At 43.0% G+C, this 18,147-nt stretch overlaps 2 protein-coding genes across 3 annotated transcripts; both read left to right on the forward strand.

The window, feature by feature from the left end:
* Window positions 1–2,900: 2,900 nt before the first annotated feature.
* Window positions 2,901–5,204, forward strand: LOC117728759 (arylamine N-acetyltransferase, pineal gland isozyme NAT-10-like). Its single transcript, XM_034529593.1, has 2 exons — window positions 2,901–3,024; window positions 3,626–5,204. Exons 1-2 carry the CDS (start codon window positions 2,976–2,978, stop codon window positions 4,498–4,500), a joined length of 924 nt encoding a protein of 307 aa, XP_034385484.1. The 5' UTR covers window positions 2,901–2,975; the 3' UTR covers window positions 4,501–5,204.
* Window positions 5,205–7,013: 1,809 nt separating this feature from the next.
* Window positions 7,014–18,134, forward strand: scg3 (secretogranin III). Of its 2 annotated transcripts, none has more exons than XM_034526777.1 (12): window positions 7,014–7,282; window positions 8,341–8,393; window positions 8,570–8,612; window positions 8,728–8,928; window positions 9,990–10,132; window positions 10,400–10,558; window positions 10,650–10,878; window positions 11,118–11,234; window positions 13,711–13,794; window positions 14,518–14,628; window positions 15,378–15,467; window positions 17,235–18,134. In XM_034526777.1, exons 1-12 carry the CDS (start codon window positions 7,180–7,182, stop codon window positions 17,351–17,353), a joined length of 1,452 nt encoding a protein of 483 aa, XP_034382668.1. In that variant the 5' UTR covers window positions 7,014–7,179; the 3' UTR covers window positions 17,354–18,134. The 2 variants fall into 2 exon arrangements, with proteins under 2 accessions (XP_034382668.1, XP_034382658.1); XM_034526767.1 differs by having other exon boundaries at window positions 7,056–7,282; window positions 8,728–8,940; window positions 17,235–18,131.
* The last annotated feature ends 13 nt before the right edge of the window (window positions 18,135–18,147 follow it).

Consider the following 18,147-nt stretch of genomic DNA (forward strand, 5'->3'; position numbering starts at 1 on the left):
TTTATATTATTGCACATGGACAGATAGGCTAACTGTTTCCCAAAGCCTCCAGACCAGTGCCGTAACGGAAACACATGAGGCCCCCCTGCAGAATAACCCTGAGAGGGCCCCCCCCCCCATATGTAAGGGATAATGTATTGTCCAGCGGTCATTATCCAAAGATAAACGAACAGGACCCAAGCTTTTCTTTTGAGGGAAATTTATTCAATCAGAAAAAACAGCTCAAACAGAGAACAAATGTATTCCAACAGAAACAAAACATATGCTAGGGCCTATCAAACAGCTCAAACAGAACATATGTTACAACAACATAACAAATATGCCTACATATAGTCGATACACCGGTAGGCTACTTTCTACAGGTTTGCATTTGAATACACATGTGCGCGTCTTTTAGCAAATCTGTGTGCAAAGTCTTTAACCACGCTCTTTACATCTGAACTGCGCGCACGTTTATTCTCTATGCTAAGGATGGCCAGACCGGACAGCCTCTCTTGTGACATGGAGCTTCTGAGATATGTTTTGATCAGTTTTAGCTTGGAAAATGACCTTTCTTACTTAACGGTTACTTTTATTATTTTGTACAGAGCCGCTGTCTTCTCAAAAGGGTTGCAGTGTTGTACAACGTGAAATGAAGTTAAACAACGATGTGGTTGTGGAGATAATTAAGGAAACGTGTCCGATAATGGGCGCATGGGGTATAGTGAGCGCATAGGTTTAATAAGGTTAATGCATTTTTAAGCACAACACATAGACAGTACAGCTGTCAAAGTATAACGTTAGCTATGTGGTAATGTTAGCTATAGCAAACAGTACAATACCTGTCTCTTCTGGCAAATGAGTGCATCCTTCACCAGCTGGTCGAAAAAGACTTGTAAATTTGGGAAGTTTGGCATTTAATTCAGAAATGTTCTGTTTTGAATGCCGCTTTTGGGCACCACTTTTAAATGTGCGTTTCATTTTTCCTCAAGAGAAATTTCCTCGTAGTTCTCCCAGAATACACCGCGGCCCAACAATAACACCAGTCCGCGTAGCAGGAGTTCCTAGTGGTTGCCTGTTACGATTGCCTTTACAACTATTATTTAAAACTTATAAAGCCAGTTTAAAATACTTTTTTTTATTGTGTAGCTTTATATGAGAGATACAACTTTGAGGGATATCTTAATGTTATTACGTAATGTAATATTATTTATTTATTACATTATTCGGCCCAGACACGGCAGCCGATAAACCGGTTGCCATGTCTCAGACAGAATCTGCCCATATCCGTAACAGCTACACCTGGGCCAGACATGGCAACAGTGAAATGTGCCAAAGGTGACTCACATTTGGCCGCATCGAGCCGGAACACAGCCGAGTCAGCCGCAATACGGCCGAGTGCGCTGGCTAGTGTTGGATTAAAAAAAAAAATTGCCATGCGAGGCCCCCTGTCCCTGCGAGGCCCCCCCCCCCCCCCCCCCCCCCCCCGCAGTGCGGGGGCTGCGGGGGTGATCTCTACGGGCCTGAGTATTAACAGGAGAACATTACTGTATGGACTTACCTTTCAGACAGGAAAATCCTGTCTTGCCTAACAATCGTTGAGGAAGCACTACAAATGATCAAGGAATTGAACGCTCTTTGTCATAAAGGAGGGTTCAATCTTTCAGGATGGATCAGCAAAAGGCTGCACAGTACTGCGGTCATTCGCATGAGACAAAAGACCAAAAGAAATGGTGGAACTGGATCTGGATACAGACCAACTTCCAATGGAGCAAGCACTGAGGAGCATTGCAACTGACACATTCAAGTTCAGGACTTCATTACGAGAACAGCCACAGACCAGAAGAGGCATTTTGTCAGTGGTCAGCTCACTTTATGACCCTTTGGGATTTCCATCCCCAATTAGTATGCCAGCCAAGCTGTTGCTGCAGGAGCTTTGTAAGAGAAACCTGGGATGGGATGACGCTATTCCCCACTCCTTCTCTGAGCAATGGTCTAATTGGCTTGAGGACCTCCGAAGGATGTCTGAGTTCAAAGTGGACCGCTGTGATAAATCCATCAGTTCTCAGCAAAAGGTCTACAAATGTAGTCAGATGAACGACACAGTTTAGGTCAATTTCTATACCACTGGACGGTCCATGCGAAAAACTGCCTCTGTGACCTGATAAATGACATCAACAACCCCTCCTCCAGCCTTCGAACCACACCACAAACTCAGTTGTGTGTCAGAAGAAACATATATGTGCAAGCATACTATTTAATTATGGTGATATGAGAACGTACCCAGAGTACAGATGAGCCTAAGTCGAGCACATCCAAGCACAGCATAATACATTGTTACATAACGTTAAGCTTGAAGTCGAGCACAGCACAGCGGTCAACATCAGGAGGCACTAATAGGTGAACCGCAGTCCGGGTCCGGACCTGGATCTATAACCATAGACAATTAACTTATTTTAACTGGCGCAGCTTTTCTACCCTTTACGGCACTTGTTCAACGTCCGGGAAACATAGCGGGTAGGAAACGAGGGAATGTCCGCTGAGTATCGCTGTTCAACAATTCTGCTATAGCACCGGCGAGATGGTAACTCGCGTGCACTTCCGTGGTCCGAGCGTGCGTGCTGTGTGTTACGTAATTTACGCGAAAACAGTCGGCCAACTCAGATGCGTCAAGCGTGCGTACAGAGAGGCAGAATGACACCGGAAGCAGGAAAATGTAGCGATATATTGATTGGCAACTAATTTAATTTTCAATCCACAGTTATCACATTTATGTTGAAACTTATAAAACCGTAGAATTACCAAATAAGCGTATGATTTTATGCGTATGGTTTTAAAGTCTCATTGCATGCGTTTTAATGTTCGCCATAACGCTTTTATTTTGAAAGGTGTATTCGGATGTCCGCTGGAAACATTGTAACTTCTGTCAAAATGTACTCTGTCAAGTGTTGGTTGATGGTGCCTCTAGTGGCGATAAGCCATTCCAAGTAACTGCAATGGCTTGTCAGCAGCAGCAACAACAACAACCCTCCGCCCAAAGTTTAGGTAAGAGTGTTTTTTTAAGCCTGCTCCAGGGTGATTTAACATTGGATCGATCTAATAATGGATCGGGTCAGTTCAGTACTGGTTAAAGTATATATTTCTGATGGAGGCTACATTTCTCTTACAACTCTGGAGGAAATAGCCAGGTGGCACTTCTTTCAAGCGTTTCCTCTCCTTGCTCAAATACTCATACGAACATAGAACATAGATGGACAGTTCAAGTCAGTAAATACTACTTATACACCCTTCATTTCTAAAGATGTTTAGTTATTATGTTCAGTGGGACACTAGGATCCAAACCAGCCGTCTCTAAATTACAGGTGTCAGCCAATGTTTACTTTCGTTTTTGAATTCCAGAAATGGTATTCATTTTTGTGATATTTGGACAAAACAGCTGGGGTTAGATTGTTCACACTTAAAAATCTGTTTGCTAAAAGAGAACTTGACAAAACTCTATAAAACGCTCCTATCTGAGTAACTTGTAGCTTACTTACTTTTTCAGAATTATTCAGTGGTGCTATTTTAAGCGCTTTTCCCTTCTTAATAGACGTAAGTTAAGGGCTTTTTAGGAAGTTATATAATGTGTTTTATTTTTATTTTACAGGCAAGATGAATTTGGAGGAATACTTTGAAAGAATTGGTTTCCACGACTCTTTTGATAAACTGGATCTCGCAACACTGAAGTTGATCCACAAACAGCACGTCATGTCAATCCCATTTGAAAACCTCAGCATGCACAGTGGTGGGAGGAACGTCATGGACCTTGATGCCACTTTCAACAAGATCGTGAGGAGCAGACGTGGAGGCTGGTGCCTGGAGAACAACTTCCTGTTTGGCTGGGTGCTGAGAGAAATGGGCTACGACACCACATCGTTGGGCTCCAGAGTTTTCAACAGTGTCCTCAATGATTTTGGCCCCCTTGATTCTCATTTCCTCAACAAGGTTGTCATTGATGGAAAGGTTTATATAACAGATGTAAGCTTTGGGGTATCTTTCCAAATATGGGAGCCCCTGGAGCTCATCTCTGGAAAGGACCAGCCTCAGGCAGCAGGTGTCTTTCGCCTCACAGACAAGGGGGACATCTGGGTGCTGGAGAAAACTGGTAGAAAGCCAGAGGTTCTCAATCCAGAGTTTGCAAAATCAGGTCTGGTGAACAGGAAAGAAAATAATCTGATCTTCTGCTTCTCCTTGGTGCCTCGAGAGGCCGAACATTTCCTTGAGATAAACAACAAACTCCAGACGGAGACTTCACTGTTCACCAATAAGTCCATCTGCTCTTTGCAAACACCAACAGGATTCAGAGCCCTGATTGGCTGGACATACGGTGAAGCCACCTACAAACCCGACGAAGGCGTTGACGTCTTAGACATAAGAAACATAGCGGATGATGAGATTGAGCAAATTCTTTTTGAAAAGTTCAACCTCAAGCTGCAGAACAAATTGCAGCCTCTCAACAACAAGTCATTTTACACATTCTGAAATCCTTCACGCGTCATGTTATGAAATTCACCTGGAAAGATCTCACAACCTGTTTTGATCAACCACTAGAGCAGCTTGTTATAGAATGATCTATTTTAATCAAGAGGTGCTTTGAATTTAATATTTCGTACAATGAAATTTGTGCAGTTGCATTAGGCCTGCTTTTTGTATATGTGTATTCTGAGTTAATGCAAGGAGCAGACATGGCGTCCTTAATGACCAAAAAAAAGTAGATTTAAATGCATTTTCAAATCTACCAAAAAACTTAACGTGCTGTTTGCCAAAAATATATATTTGATAACTTTTTTATACCAATGTACCCTGCTAAGCTTCAAGTTATGTAACAATGTATTATTCTGTGCTTGGATGTGCTCGACTTCGTCTCATCTGTACTCTGGGTGCTTTCTCATATCAACATTATTAAATATTTTGCTTGCACATATATTCTTCTTCTGACACACGACTGAGCTTGTGGTTCGAAGGCTGGAGGAGGGGTTGTTGATGTCGGAGTATTATCAGGTCTGGATCAGAGCCTCTGCATTCACCTTCGCCTTTATATTCCTGAAGGGTCCAGCTGAGGGAGTTTATGGGCCATGTATTGTTTTATTTTATGACTATCTTTATTGTTATGCACTTTTCACCCAGTCAAATACCTTGTCTGTGCAATGTACTTGGCAAATAAAGGATTCTGATTCTGATTCTGAGCATGACAAATTACAAATGTTTAATTTGACGGAGTTAATGCCAGACGAATACTGTAAATCATTGCCACATATTCTGGTTAACCACTCATTGGAAGAGTACACTACAGACTTCAGATGTCATATTCAGAACTTAAAGCCCCTTTAGATTGGATGTTCTGTACCAATTTAATATCTTATAGTGACAAACTGAAGCTAGAAACATTAGACATTCACACATATCTGGTTGAGCTGGACTGAGTACGTTTGACCCAAAGACAAGACTTAATATGAAACACAATTATAACTTGTGCATTTTACCATTCCACACCGTTGTTGTATTCCTGTTCCTCACAAATATTATTTAATTTTTTGTATTTACATTTCAAGGGTGAGAAATGTAAGGTAAGACTTTGAGTTAACACTAATTGTATAGTAATGCAACTTTGGAGCAACAATTATAGCGCAGATTAACACAAGGCCCATTAAAATCTTTAACTTTCACAAACACAGTCTGGTGTTATACTCTTAAAAGACATAAGATGCCCCTCCTTTGTGGCTGCGATGGACACACTGCATCCATAGAACACACCATTCTGACAGCTCGCACAATCAGACTTCATGAAAGGTATGGGGAAACCCCTTGGCTGCATATTCTCAAATGGTATACATCTGCAACTATATAATGTCATATATTTTACAGGCAAGATGAATTTGGAGGAATACTTTGAAAGAATTGGTTTCCACGGCTCTTTTGATAAACTGGATCTTGCGACACTGAAGTTGATCCACAAACAGCACGTCATGTCAATCCCATTTGAAAACCTCAGCATGCACAGTGGTGGGAGGAACGTCATGGACCTTGATGCCACTTTCAACAAGATCGTGAGGAGCGTGGAATCTTCTATACAACGTTGATGATGCTGTCTAATAATGGCAAACAGATATAACAAATAAACAGTACTTGTGTTCTTCCATTTGGTTCATTGCGTGTTTGCAGGTCCAGAGTTGGGAAGTAATCTAAATTGGATACTCAAGTATGCCTCAACAATATGAAGGCCAATTTACAGTTTGCAGAAAAGTATAAGGAAATCTGCATGTAATAAAACTCTCTGTACAGATGAGACCAAGAGTAATCTGATCTATATGATGGACAGGTGAAAAATGTGGAGAATATTCCCTTGAAACACCATAATGCAATATTGATCGGTAAAGAACTTGAATGAATCCATGCCCAAACATAAAATCAAAAACTAAACTCAAAAAAGTTCAGAAGGTCTTATTGAGTAACTATATCTGCATCAATAATTCATTAAAATAGCAACATACTGAATTGTGAAGTGACTTTAAATCTACATTAATAAATACACCTTTTTGAACTGTATAATTGTACCTGCATTGTTAAGCCACATTAGGCCTATGTAATTATTATTTTATTTCTTCTCAAATACTTAAGACATTATTAAGTCTGTCCTTTTTTAATATTTTGGTTTTCTGTTATATTCGATATATTGTGATATTGGAAAATGCTGTGTGCTTTCTGGTATTATGGAGAGGAGTGTACGTTTGGGTAACTGTCACTGGAAAAACAGCGCCACCTAGAGTTCCTGGGCCCGTGTGCGTGCTCTGCGTGGGCCCCCCTAGAGGAGCACACTTTAGCTAGCACGTTCACAGCTAGCATGGGAGCCACCTGCAAACCTACGCAAGTACCCAGAGGGCGAAGGCGGGACTTAAACTATTAGTTCCGCCCTGTATTTTGGGTTACAACCAATCACGTTAGAGCTCTGGACCCAGGCTATTTGGATTGGCTCAGGAGGCCCGTCCTTCAGCTGACGGGAAGCAGGGGCAACAACACACACTTGGTACTCCAGGGCGCAGCATCCGAGGTAGTTTCAGCACCAGAGACCGGGCGAAGCGGAGCGGAGCTGTCCATACATTCAGCACTTTGACGGCCAGGATTTATCTTCCTCCCGGACACTCTGAGACAGCTTATTTTAGGATGGCGTCTAAATACGTCGGCCTGTTTTTCCTTTTCCAGCTTCTAGCCCTGAATGTAGTGAGCCAGATATCTGCCTTCCCCACACCTACAGCCTCAGCGGATGGTGAGTTGGCCATCGCCTCTAACCGTGCGGTAGACATATAATCTTGACCTGTAAAGATTGTTTTGCAATAGGCTAATGTGTTTAATAATGTAGATATGCTATTTAAACATGTTTTTTAGGAAAGCAATGATTACAAATGAAGATTTGTAAAAACGCCACAAAGTGCAATACGATCCTAGTGTTCAGCACACATGGTGCCTGACATTAAAATAGAGAAAATACTACAATGTTCTCTTGAATATATTAGTGTACTGATCTAATCATTAAAAAACATTATAGATATAAGAATATCTGCAGAGAAAAAAAATAAGTCGACTAAACCTTCTACACCTTGTATCATACAGGTCATTTAAAGGGGTTATTAGCTTATTGGTATTTTTATTTTCTCCTATCTTTGTGTGTGTATAGGTTTTATATAGGGCTGAAACTAACGTCATGGTTTATTAATGTGTCAATTGTGTTCTCGATAAATCAAATAGGTGTCTGGTGCATCAGAAAATAGTTAAACATGTTGATCGGGGTTTCGCAAAGCCACGACGACGTCCTCAAACGTCTTGTTTGGTCCACAACTCAAATATGTAGCCTATATTCAGTTAGCTGTCACAGAGTAGTGAAACCACAACATATTCTCATTCCATTCTCATTATAATCAGATCATTTCGCTTAGTTTTGTTCCCCTATGAACCCGTTTGACAACCCAGAATAGAGCAAAAAGCGATGCCTTTAAAGTTCAGCTGCAGCTCAGCAGTGACTGGCGGTGCGTTCAATGACGCCCGCTCGCATGGTATGGCCGCTTGTGGTCTATTTTCGCCGCAGTTTAATCTTTTGTTTGATAATCCGATTAAGCTCATGCCTCTGCATGGTGAGTTGGGAGCGCAGAAACGATCACACAAGTCTGAAAGATACAAATGTATTTAAATGACCAGAAGAAGAACAAAAGTGACACCTTTTATAGAAGTATAATATCTTAAGAGTTTTGTTGAAAAGCAGATTTATCTAGAGCAATTCACATTTATGACCTAAAAAAACTAAGTTATTACAATTTGTTGTTGTTCCAGATAAAACTGTGTACAACAGACAGTTGACAGAAGAAAGGCCACTACAACAGCAGGTAAGCTCTCGTTCTCCATGTCTCACAGCTAATTTTATCATCCAATATCCGGCCAAATGGGCTTTATGGTCACTTGTCAAACAAAGGAAAAGCGGGGAATTAGCCCCACAAACATTATTAATCAGAGCTTATATCCTGAGTGGAAATTATTTGTGTAATGTTTGCCATTTCCCCAGATGGCTGAGGCGGACATCGTGAAGGCTGCAGTACAGTCAGCGGGTAAGAGGAAACCACGCTGCCAATCAATTATTGCCGGGTTCATGTTTCAGCGCTTCACATTCATGTGAGAGGAGTTCATCTCCAGTTTGGTCATTCCGTCCCTGCTGTCTTTCAGAGAGCAAGCGCCCCGCAGAGTCAGAGAAGGACCTCGACGACTTCACTGCGCTGAAGTCGCTGGCGGACGAACAGAAATCCAAGGAGACCACGGAGGTGCCACCAAAGAAGGAGGACCAGCACGTCCCAGATGAATCAGACTCGACCAAGAGCCGGCGTCTGGCTGAGGACTACGACTCCACCAAGAACGGGATGGACTACGGCAAGTACCAGGGTACGCACACCTGTCACCGCGTCCATGGGATCGTTGGGAAAAGGGGCAGTGGGTCAGATTCCCCTTTTTCGTGTGTGACCTTTGCCCCCGTCGCCAAGGGCAGGCGTCATGCCGAGGCGAGCTTCTGTCTGTCGCTGACAGGCCACCGGGCAGACATTTTAAGAAAGAGTAGGCAGAGGAAACATGTGTGTGTGTGTGTGTGTGATGGGGATAAGCAGAGACAGAGAGAAAGCGTCAAAGGCGGGACACGTGCACGCGAGAGAGGAAGATTATCCTCTCCCCCTCAGACACTGCAGTTGTGTAAAGCTTCTGCGCCAGCTTCTTCTCTTCACAGGAGACTTTTAAATACACGTAGAGACCGACCGTACATCTTGAATTCGCTCGAAATCGAATCATTTGCAGGTATCTCTGCGTGGACTTTGAGCCTCAATAGATCTCATTAGATCAGCACACATTTCACTGTGTACGCATGTAATTCAATCCAAATCATCAGCATAAAGCAGAGTGGGTGAGGCGAGGTGACTCAGACACAAAGTGCTGAGTGCTACACTTCATCGATTCATGCGGCCGGCCCGGCAATAACAAGCAGCTCGTCAGGTTACGCTACATCTAGATTTGGCAAGTGCAGGCGGGATTTCATTTCTTATTTCCTGGAGTGAGACAGAAATAGGTAAAATTCAACACCGGTGATTCTCGCCAATACGGGCAAAAAGTATTCCGGCACTGCTTATTTTGGTTGTGCGTGGACGCAGAGAAGCAGCCGGGACTGTTATGTAAAAGTCAAGCTGTAACAATTGCACATTCCTTATTCCGTAACGCCGATATGAAGAAGTGGAATATTAGGGTTAGAGAATCATTTATTACTGGCAACTCTTGTTGTTTTCTAGGGTACAATAGAGACACAGAGAAGAAGATGGAGTAAAGTACAGAGTGCAGAAGGGAGAAAGCAAACATATTTAAGAATATATGGAGGAATAAACACCTGCTTTATAACCACACACAGCTATTAGACAGTTACAAATGATAACATATGTGTCGTCTCCTCTCAGATGACCCAGAGAGTTTCCGCCAGGTCGACGGCACCCCGCTGACCGCAGAGGACATCGTCGAGAAAATCGCAAACAAGATCTACGAGGAAGACGACAGAGGGGTGTTCGACAGGATCGTGACCAAACTGCTCAAACTGGGGCTGGTGAGTTTTTTTCACAGCGTGTGGTTTGGCATTTACCCGGCAGGAACTCCCTATCTCTCGCTGCACCCCCGGGAAGATATGTGCGAATTGTGCTTTGTCCAAATCGATCCCCTTGATGGTTCTCTCGGTGACAGCAATCAATAATGTGACACATGGAGGTTTACGGTCGGCGCACCCTGTTCGGTTTTACCACGCCTCACAGCTCATTTCTTATGAGACACAATTCTCATCTGTCTGTCTCTTTGCTTTTCTTTTCTGCCTCTGTAGATCACGGACAGCCAGGCAGATACTCTGGAGTACCAGGTGGCCGAGGCTCTCCAGGACCTCATCACCAAAAACGCCAAGAACAACGAGATTGAGGACGTTGACAGCAACGACCAAGAAACCAAGGGGGAGCAGGACGCCCAGGGCTCAGACGCTGACAAGGTAAAGTACCTGTGAATAAGTGACAGCGATAAAAAGGGTGTTCACAATACGAATGACGACCATAACAACAATGGCCCCCTGGATTCCCCAGGACACGTGGGTGCCTCCCAGGCGCCTCTACAATGACAACGACGAAGAAGAAAACGGCGATGGGGTCGAGGACGAGGTGGACAGGGATGCAGAAGAAGAAGGGGGCGACACAGCCACTAAGACCTGGGACAAAGACACGGAGGAGGGCAACGAGGTGAGCCCCGAAGACGGGCTCCAGGATCTGCAGTACTTCCCCAACTTCTACCGTCTGCTCAGGAGCCTCGACTCAGGTAACGGCAGTTTAGAAATGAATGTTCCACAGCATCCAAAGAGAGAAGCTCTTGTTGTCATGGCGATATTGTTCTCAGAGGATGAGTACACGCTTGTTTTGTCCTCCTAACTAATTATTTATAATCCCATCTTCACGACCCCCACAGTCGAACGCCATGTGGTGGCATTAACGCCACGGTGGCCAATTAATGTGAACAGAGCACTGATGCCAGATCTGTTCTCTGGTTTGCCGTTGCAGATCAAGACGCCCAGGAGAGAGAGACATTGATCACCATCATGAAGACGCTTATCGACTTTGTGAAGATGATGGTGAAGTACGGCACCATCACGCCGGAGGAGGGCGTGTCCTATCTGGGTAAGACACAATACCAGCACTGTTTATCGATAGCTCGGTGCAGTTCAGTGCCGGAACGGGAGAATCGTGTAGTGGGTGCCGCAGTCATTGAAGACCGCAGTGCATTTGTTGTCAATAATATTTTTCTTCATTCTTGACCTTGGAGATTTTAGTTTGACAAAAGAATCTTGATTTATTAGCCTTTTTCAGTCGTGACGTGGTTGAAAGGTCCCATAACAAGTTCCGTAATAGCTCACCCTGATTTAAGATGACTTCAAACAAATGATTGTACCTCATTTACATGCATTTATTTATGATCACATAATGTTATTGTTTTTACGAAAATGCTGTTGTCTCAAGGAATTATCCTTCGCAAATGTTAACTAAACAAAAGAGAGGCCGCAGGCGACTGTTTTCAAGGAGCTAATTTTGCAGACATTTGCCATATTAATGATAATGCGATATTGACTCCAATCGTGTTGAAAGCTCGCAAATCCAAGCTTCAAGCCATCCATTGCGTTAGCCGACGAGTGCATATGCATTTCTCTGTCTGTGTGTTTATAGATGTGCTTTTTTCCTCGTCTTCCAAGCGTGACAAGCTCATTTCCCCTCTCAGCCGGTGCGTTGCAGTGTGAAGCCTGCGTGGACAGATTAGTGTCAGGGGCGCTCTATAAGAACAGGCATGTTTTTTATGGCTGGCCATCACGTCAGTAGCCATTGGTAAGGTCAGCCACCTGTAAGGGACAGCTGTCATCTCTCTGAGTGAGCCTCGGGAAACCCAAGACACAACATCACTCTCAGTCTCTCTCAGTCGTACGTAAAACATGAAACATGGGAGAGGATTAAAATCAGCTCGGCATATGTGGTTTCATCGAGGGCAGCAAGATTATTGTTTTTTTCCTTTGTCTTCCAATCATTTGACCTGAAGTTTTAAAGAGTCCTATGTGATATCTTCAAACTGCATTTTTTTTTAAAACTTATTCAACAGTTTACAGTTCTATAACATAAAAAAAGGAGCAGATCCTTATATTTGAGAAGCTTAAAAACAAAGAATGACTTTAAAGACTAATCAGACACTGTTTCACCACTCATCTTAAGGCAGAGGAGAAATATAATTTGTGGCGAACCAGTCTACATTGTGTGCCGCGATAAGAGCAGTGATTAACTATTGAAGTCTGACGTCATGCGGATGAATCAATAACCTTTCAGATGACCTTCAGCAGCTGTCTGTCTCTCACAGCGGAACAAATGACCACTGCTGACGTTACACACCAGTATAAAACAGAGACGGGTTTCCCAGGCAACCCTTTATGTCGTATAGATTGTGGGGAGATAATAGGACGGAACTCCTCCATCGCCTAGCAACCCCCCGCCACCCCCCCTCCATCCTCCACCCTCCACCCTTCACCCTCCTACTGGCTGTGATGCTCCAAAGAGTCAACTGACTACACACGGGCCTGTCCATTTACGCTAATCGAGTGAAACAGGCCCCGAGACAGATAGAAAGAGAGATAGGGGGAGGAAGAAAGATGCGTGCGTGTGCGTGCCCTTGTGTGTGTGTGTGTGCGTGTGTGTGTGTGTGTGTGTGCGTGTGTGTGTGTGTGTGCGTGTGCGTGGGCGTGGGCGTGGGTTTGTGTGGGCAGAGGGAATAGGATCACATGATGGGCTTCCACTGTGGTACAGGTGGGAGGCAGCTTGAATGCACAACGGGTGCAAGTGAGATGCTTAGATAATAAGAAATTAAAAAGAAGCATGAGCAGAAGAGAGAGCTCCTCGATGCTCAGTTACGCCGCTAAAACCCAGCCTTTCTGTTTCCCCTGTCTCTCTACTGCATCATAATATCCACATCTCTAATAACCTCTTCTTTAAGTAAATTACCACAACTTGATATAGAGGATGGAGTTCCAGCTGACCTCTGGAACAGAACATCTGCTTCCTCTGTTTTTGAGCGTAATGTTCACCACTTTGTTATTCCAGAGAGGATCAGTTGACACTTATCTTCAGCCATATGATCTGTTTTTGTTATTCCCCGGTGATTTTGGGGTCTTTTATGTTCTCTAATATTGTTGGGAAAGCTTATAAGCCACTGTAATAGTTGTGGTAACGCACACTGATGACATATAATAACTCCCAAAAAAATAAATGTGCTTGTTTGGATAAAATTGTGGATAAATTATTCCTGTAACAGCTGTTCGTATACAGAAAACACAGGATAAGAACAGCCGTCACAGGAATAATGTATCCAGTATTCAGTCAATGCATAACTGAATTATTAAATGATGGTGGAAAAGAACAAGACTTTCTGACTACCGTCACACTCTTGAACTTCCATTTAACTAAAAGCTTTTTTCTAATGTTAATTGCCCTCTGAGTCACACAGGAACAGCGTGGGACTTTGAAACGGTTAAGAGGTTTTCATTCATTGTCCGTAGAGTGAACCGACGTCAATGATAATCAAATCTTAAGTAAATGTTTGGCCTGTTTCATCCGCCTGCAGAGAACCTGGATGCAATGATAGCCATGCAGACCAAGAACAAGCTGGGCAAGGCTCTCGGGCTTCCTGACTTCACCGGACCCAACGGTACACAAGTTATCCTCCAATCATGTCCAACATATGTAGAATCATGTCAATTTATTGTTATATTATTAGTTAGTATATTAGGCTCTATGAAGCTACATAGGTTGAACGCAAGTGTAGGCACATTTATTTGTGTTATATATGGTTTAAAATATAGTTTGATAGTTATAGTTATTTAATAAAACAAAAACACTTTGGGACCCACTCAAAGTGTTTTTAAATGTTCAAGTTTTACAAACTATCCGAGAAAGATGTGGAACTAAACTTTATGAGCAGATTCTTGGAGTTTAAATTGACTTTCAAAGGAATAGTTTAGCCTTTTGGGGAAATATATGCTGGTTTGCTCATTGGCAGAGAATTTGTTGAGAACATTAATACCATTCTCAAATCTGCATATGTAAAGCTACTGCCAGTTAGCTTCGCTTAGCATTACGACTGTAAACAGGAGCAAACAGCTAGCCTGGCTCAGTCAGAATATAAGACTACCAACATCTCTAAAGGCAACAAAAAAAAACATGAATTTGAGTCAGCTCACAGCGTTTTTATTATCATTTTTAAACTTCAGTTTGTGTTCAGAAAACACAGAAAATATTCAGCATGTTAATTAGTCTCTGCAGGAAAGCTAACAAGCATATTTCCTAAAAAAGTTGAACTATTGCTGTAAGTATCTCTAGCAGCAACTGGGCAACGCGATGTCATGCTCCATGTACCGTTTGTTTGCCGCAGGAAAGAATTTGGACGAGGAAGACAACACCAAGGCCGAGGCCGCCAAGATGCAGAAGGAGTATGAGAACCTGAAAGACTCAACCAAGGAGGAGCAGCCATCCACTGAGACCAGTCAGTCCACTACCCAATCCTGATGACAGAGGAAACATGAATAGCTTTTCTTTTGTTTAGTCGTTTGATAATTCTCCAAAAAATTATTTGATACAATTTTGCCCCTAAACAATGCTAAACTATATGCCTTGTAAATTCCATGACTCCTTTTTTTTTTTTTTGCATTACGATTTTATTGTTGCTTTTGTGTCAAATGTGCCAAATAAATGCAGAATTCTCAAATCTAGCAGATTCCCGATTGTCTCCAAAAATGAGTGTAAACGTAACGGCAGAGATCATTCCAGACCTCTTGTTTGGACTCAGCAGGGCTGACAGGAAGTCAACAGCACGGTGTAGTCAATGCCAATCATCGTTAAGTCCCTGAACTAGGCCAGTCCGATAACACTTACAGGGCAGCTCGTGACAGCTGCCATTATTCTCTCACTGTACACGCTCATCAGTCTAATCCACACACACTCACCAGGCATAAAAAAGGAAATCCAAACGGGACACAGAGCACGATTATCACCAGGACATTTTTTTCAGCAGGAAATTATATGAATCTTGCGCAATGTCAACTAAAATCGGTGGTAGATTGAGTTGCATAATGTAATGGGAAAATTAGGGGCATGTTTTATAATCCAACTATGATCTGATGATTTCGATTGGTGTGTAATATCTATTTAAATCCCAAACTGTAGATATGGTACACCTATCGCAGCTGAGAGTTTCACGTCTCATTTTCTTCTTTTCTCTCCATCTCCCACCAGATCATCCTGGCAAGTCAGAGACTTATCTGGAGGCCATCAGGAAGAACATCGAGTGGTTGAAGAAACACGACAAAGAAGAGGGCAAAGATGGTGAGACGCACACTCCAATTTATGCTTTATGAGTTTTAGAAACCAGACTCAGGGGAAACAAACCCTGGTCCCGTCACTAGACGGTGCACTGACGTGCAGAAAATGTGAAGTCTCTTTTGTTCGCCTCAAATTTGCAAGTAAAATGAGATTGGGCAACCAGGGTTGATGCTTCACTCCAGATCCCATGAATATGGATCATTCTGGATGAGTCCGTTCTAATTACTCAGAGACAAATGTCTATTCATGTATTCCCTTTGCCCTGTTCCTCAATATTTGTCTGTCCAATTTGAACCTAGTTCACGATCATGACTATCAGCAACAACACCCAAACAAAAACAAAAAAGCCATGAAGAGACCCCCACCTCTTTGTCATTAATGCCCATGTCTATGGATTCATAGTGTTGGTGAGCCACTGGTGAGTCAGAGAAACAGTCAAAAGACAGAGGAGCAAGCAAAGTTTGACCTAGATTCTTGTGAGCGTCTTTAAAAAAAACCCAAAAAACAGAAGAAGACAACAACGTGCTGAGTTTATAGTGCTGCAGTGAAGTTTTGTTCAGTGCTCATCTCCCACCAGGCTCCATATAGGACGCTTCATTAGCATTCTGGTGCGTGGACTGGTTGTCTGGGACAACAGGGCCCGCCTGCCACAGAGGAGACGGACAGATAGCACACAAGCTCACACTGAACAAACGTAGAATGATACACTCCGGTGTACCACATTAAACCTAATCCTTATTCATTCATTACTTCTCTTTCTCTCTCTCTCTATGGAGAAAGTACAGCTGGAGGACAACAAAAGCCTTTTCAACCAATACGCAGTGTCATAGAAACAGAGTGGGCGACGGGCCGTTTATTGTGTTTACTCGATACCAGAAGCACCCATTAGGACAATCTCAGCGGACTCTCTGTGTGGGTGCCTGTGTCAACACGTGGTGTGTGTGCGTGTGTGTGTGTGTGTGTGTGTGTGTGTGTGTGTGTGTGTGTGTGTGTGTGTGTGTGTGTGTGTGTGTGTGTGTGTGTGTTTACGCCCACACGCCACACAGATTAGCCAGGGGAGCAGACGGACACCGAGTCAACATCCTGGCGTTGGCTCTCGGCTCCTCGCGGCCAAGATTGAGAGAAGCGGCGCTCTGCGTCTCTAATCACTTTCAGTTAATCCCGCGCACGCGTCATGTGTGTCGTCCGCCTGGGCAACTGTGTCTTTTGAGAGCGACGCAATAAAATTGCGACTGTTGGGAATGTCACTAGGAGGATGTTGTGTTGACTTCTTGGCTGCTGAGTCAGTGAGAGCAGGGAGAAGCGGTGCAGCAGCTGTTTGCCTGCTTTCTGAGACTCATGTTACCATGATGGATAACACAGTGTTCATTTCTAAATATAGCCACAGCCTTGTGGTGCTCTGACAAGGACTGGTTGAGAGCAAGGTGGATTACAAAGGGTGCTTCAAAAACCTATTTGCTATTTAGTATTTGAGTGAGTTTGTTTGAAACTAATCACATTGAATTTGAATTGAATACCACAACTTGGCAATTACGTTCCGCAGGCGTGATCTTCCGACCTACTTATTATGTATGTGGTATCTTCTCAACCGCAGGCAAACTCAATCTGACCTTAATCCTCCTCGATAATGAACCGCGGCACCAGATTATGATTTGTTTGGGTGTGCCGTCTTAAAAAGTGTATCTACCCCGCCAACAGCCGTGGCCTCACGATCTTCCTCTTGGAATCTCAGATTATGAACCCATCCTTTGTTTCTGTCTCTCCTTCCAGATTATGACCTGTCTAAACTGAAGGACTTCATGGACCAGCAGGTTGACTCCTACATTCAGAAGGGCATCATCGCCAAGGATGAGGGCGACACCATCAAGAGGATCTACAGCAGCCTGTAACGCCGACGCCCATCACCCTAACCCTCTGGCCTACAACACAGGACTGAATCGGACATTAACATCTCAAACAAAACCCTGACTCCTTACATTTATTTCCCATGGCATGGTAAAGTATGTACTGTGTATTCAAAACTACCTGCTTAGGGGAACTTGTTAACCCTCCCAGACATTCCCAAAATGTATTGCGAGAAGGGAATTAATGAAACCATCAACGCAACAGTTTAGTGATTCTTTATAGCTGCCCGATTATATTTGCACGCCAAAATCGCAGAGTAATAATTCCTAGAATATTATTGAGAGAGAAATCAGAGTATTTTATGTAACCACCTCACATGTCCAACTAAACGCCAGCGTTTACTCCAACCTGGGAAATGAATGTCTTGAGAGTATGATGCCATAGCGTTGTCATCAACCTTTTCCAATATACTTTTTGCAGCAAAATGCACATATATCAAAGTGTACTCATTCAGTGTAACCCGACTTAGCCTATTATATTTCCTTTATCCAGTGTTCATGTAAGGTCTTTATGTAATCTTGCTTTTTATTTCATCCAAAAAAATATGTGTTGTGCATCATGTCAGTGATCTATGTATTTGTTATCTTCTGCTGTAATTCTTCTAGGGCCCACTAGGGGCCACCGTTTATTCCATTAATGCTCTCTGCATGTCTCTGAGTTCAACATTTCAATCTCTGTAGAGCCTCAAGATAAGTATTTTTAAATGTAAATATTTGTGATTCTTTCCTAAAGTTTAAAAACAATTAAAACTTTGCCTTTTCTTTACCTGTGTACGTTA

The sequence above is a fragment of the Cyclopterus lumpus genome, chromosome 3 (assembly GCF_009769545.1).
Source record: "Cyclopterus lumpus isolate fCycLum1 chromosome 3, fCycLum1.pri, whole genome shotgun sequence".
NCBI classification, from domain to species: Eukaryota; Metazoa; Chordata; class Actinopteri; order Perciformes; family Cyclopteridae; genus Cyclopterus; species Cyclopterus lumpus.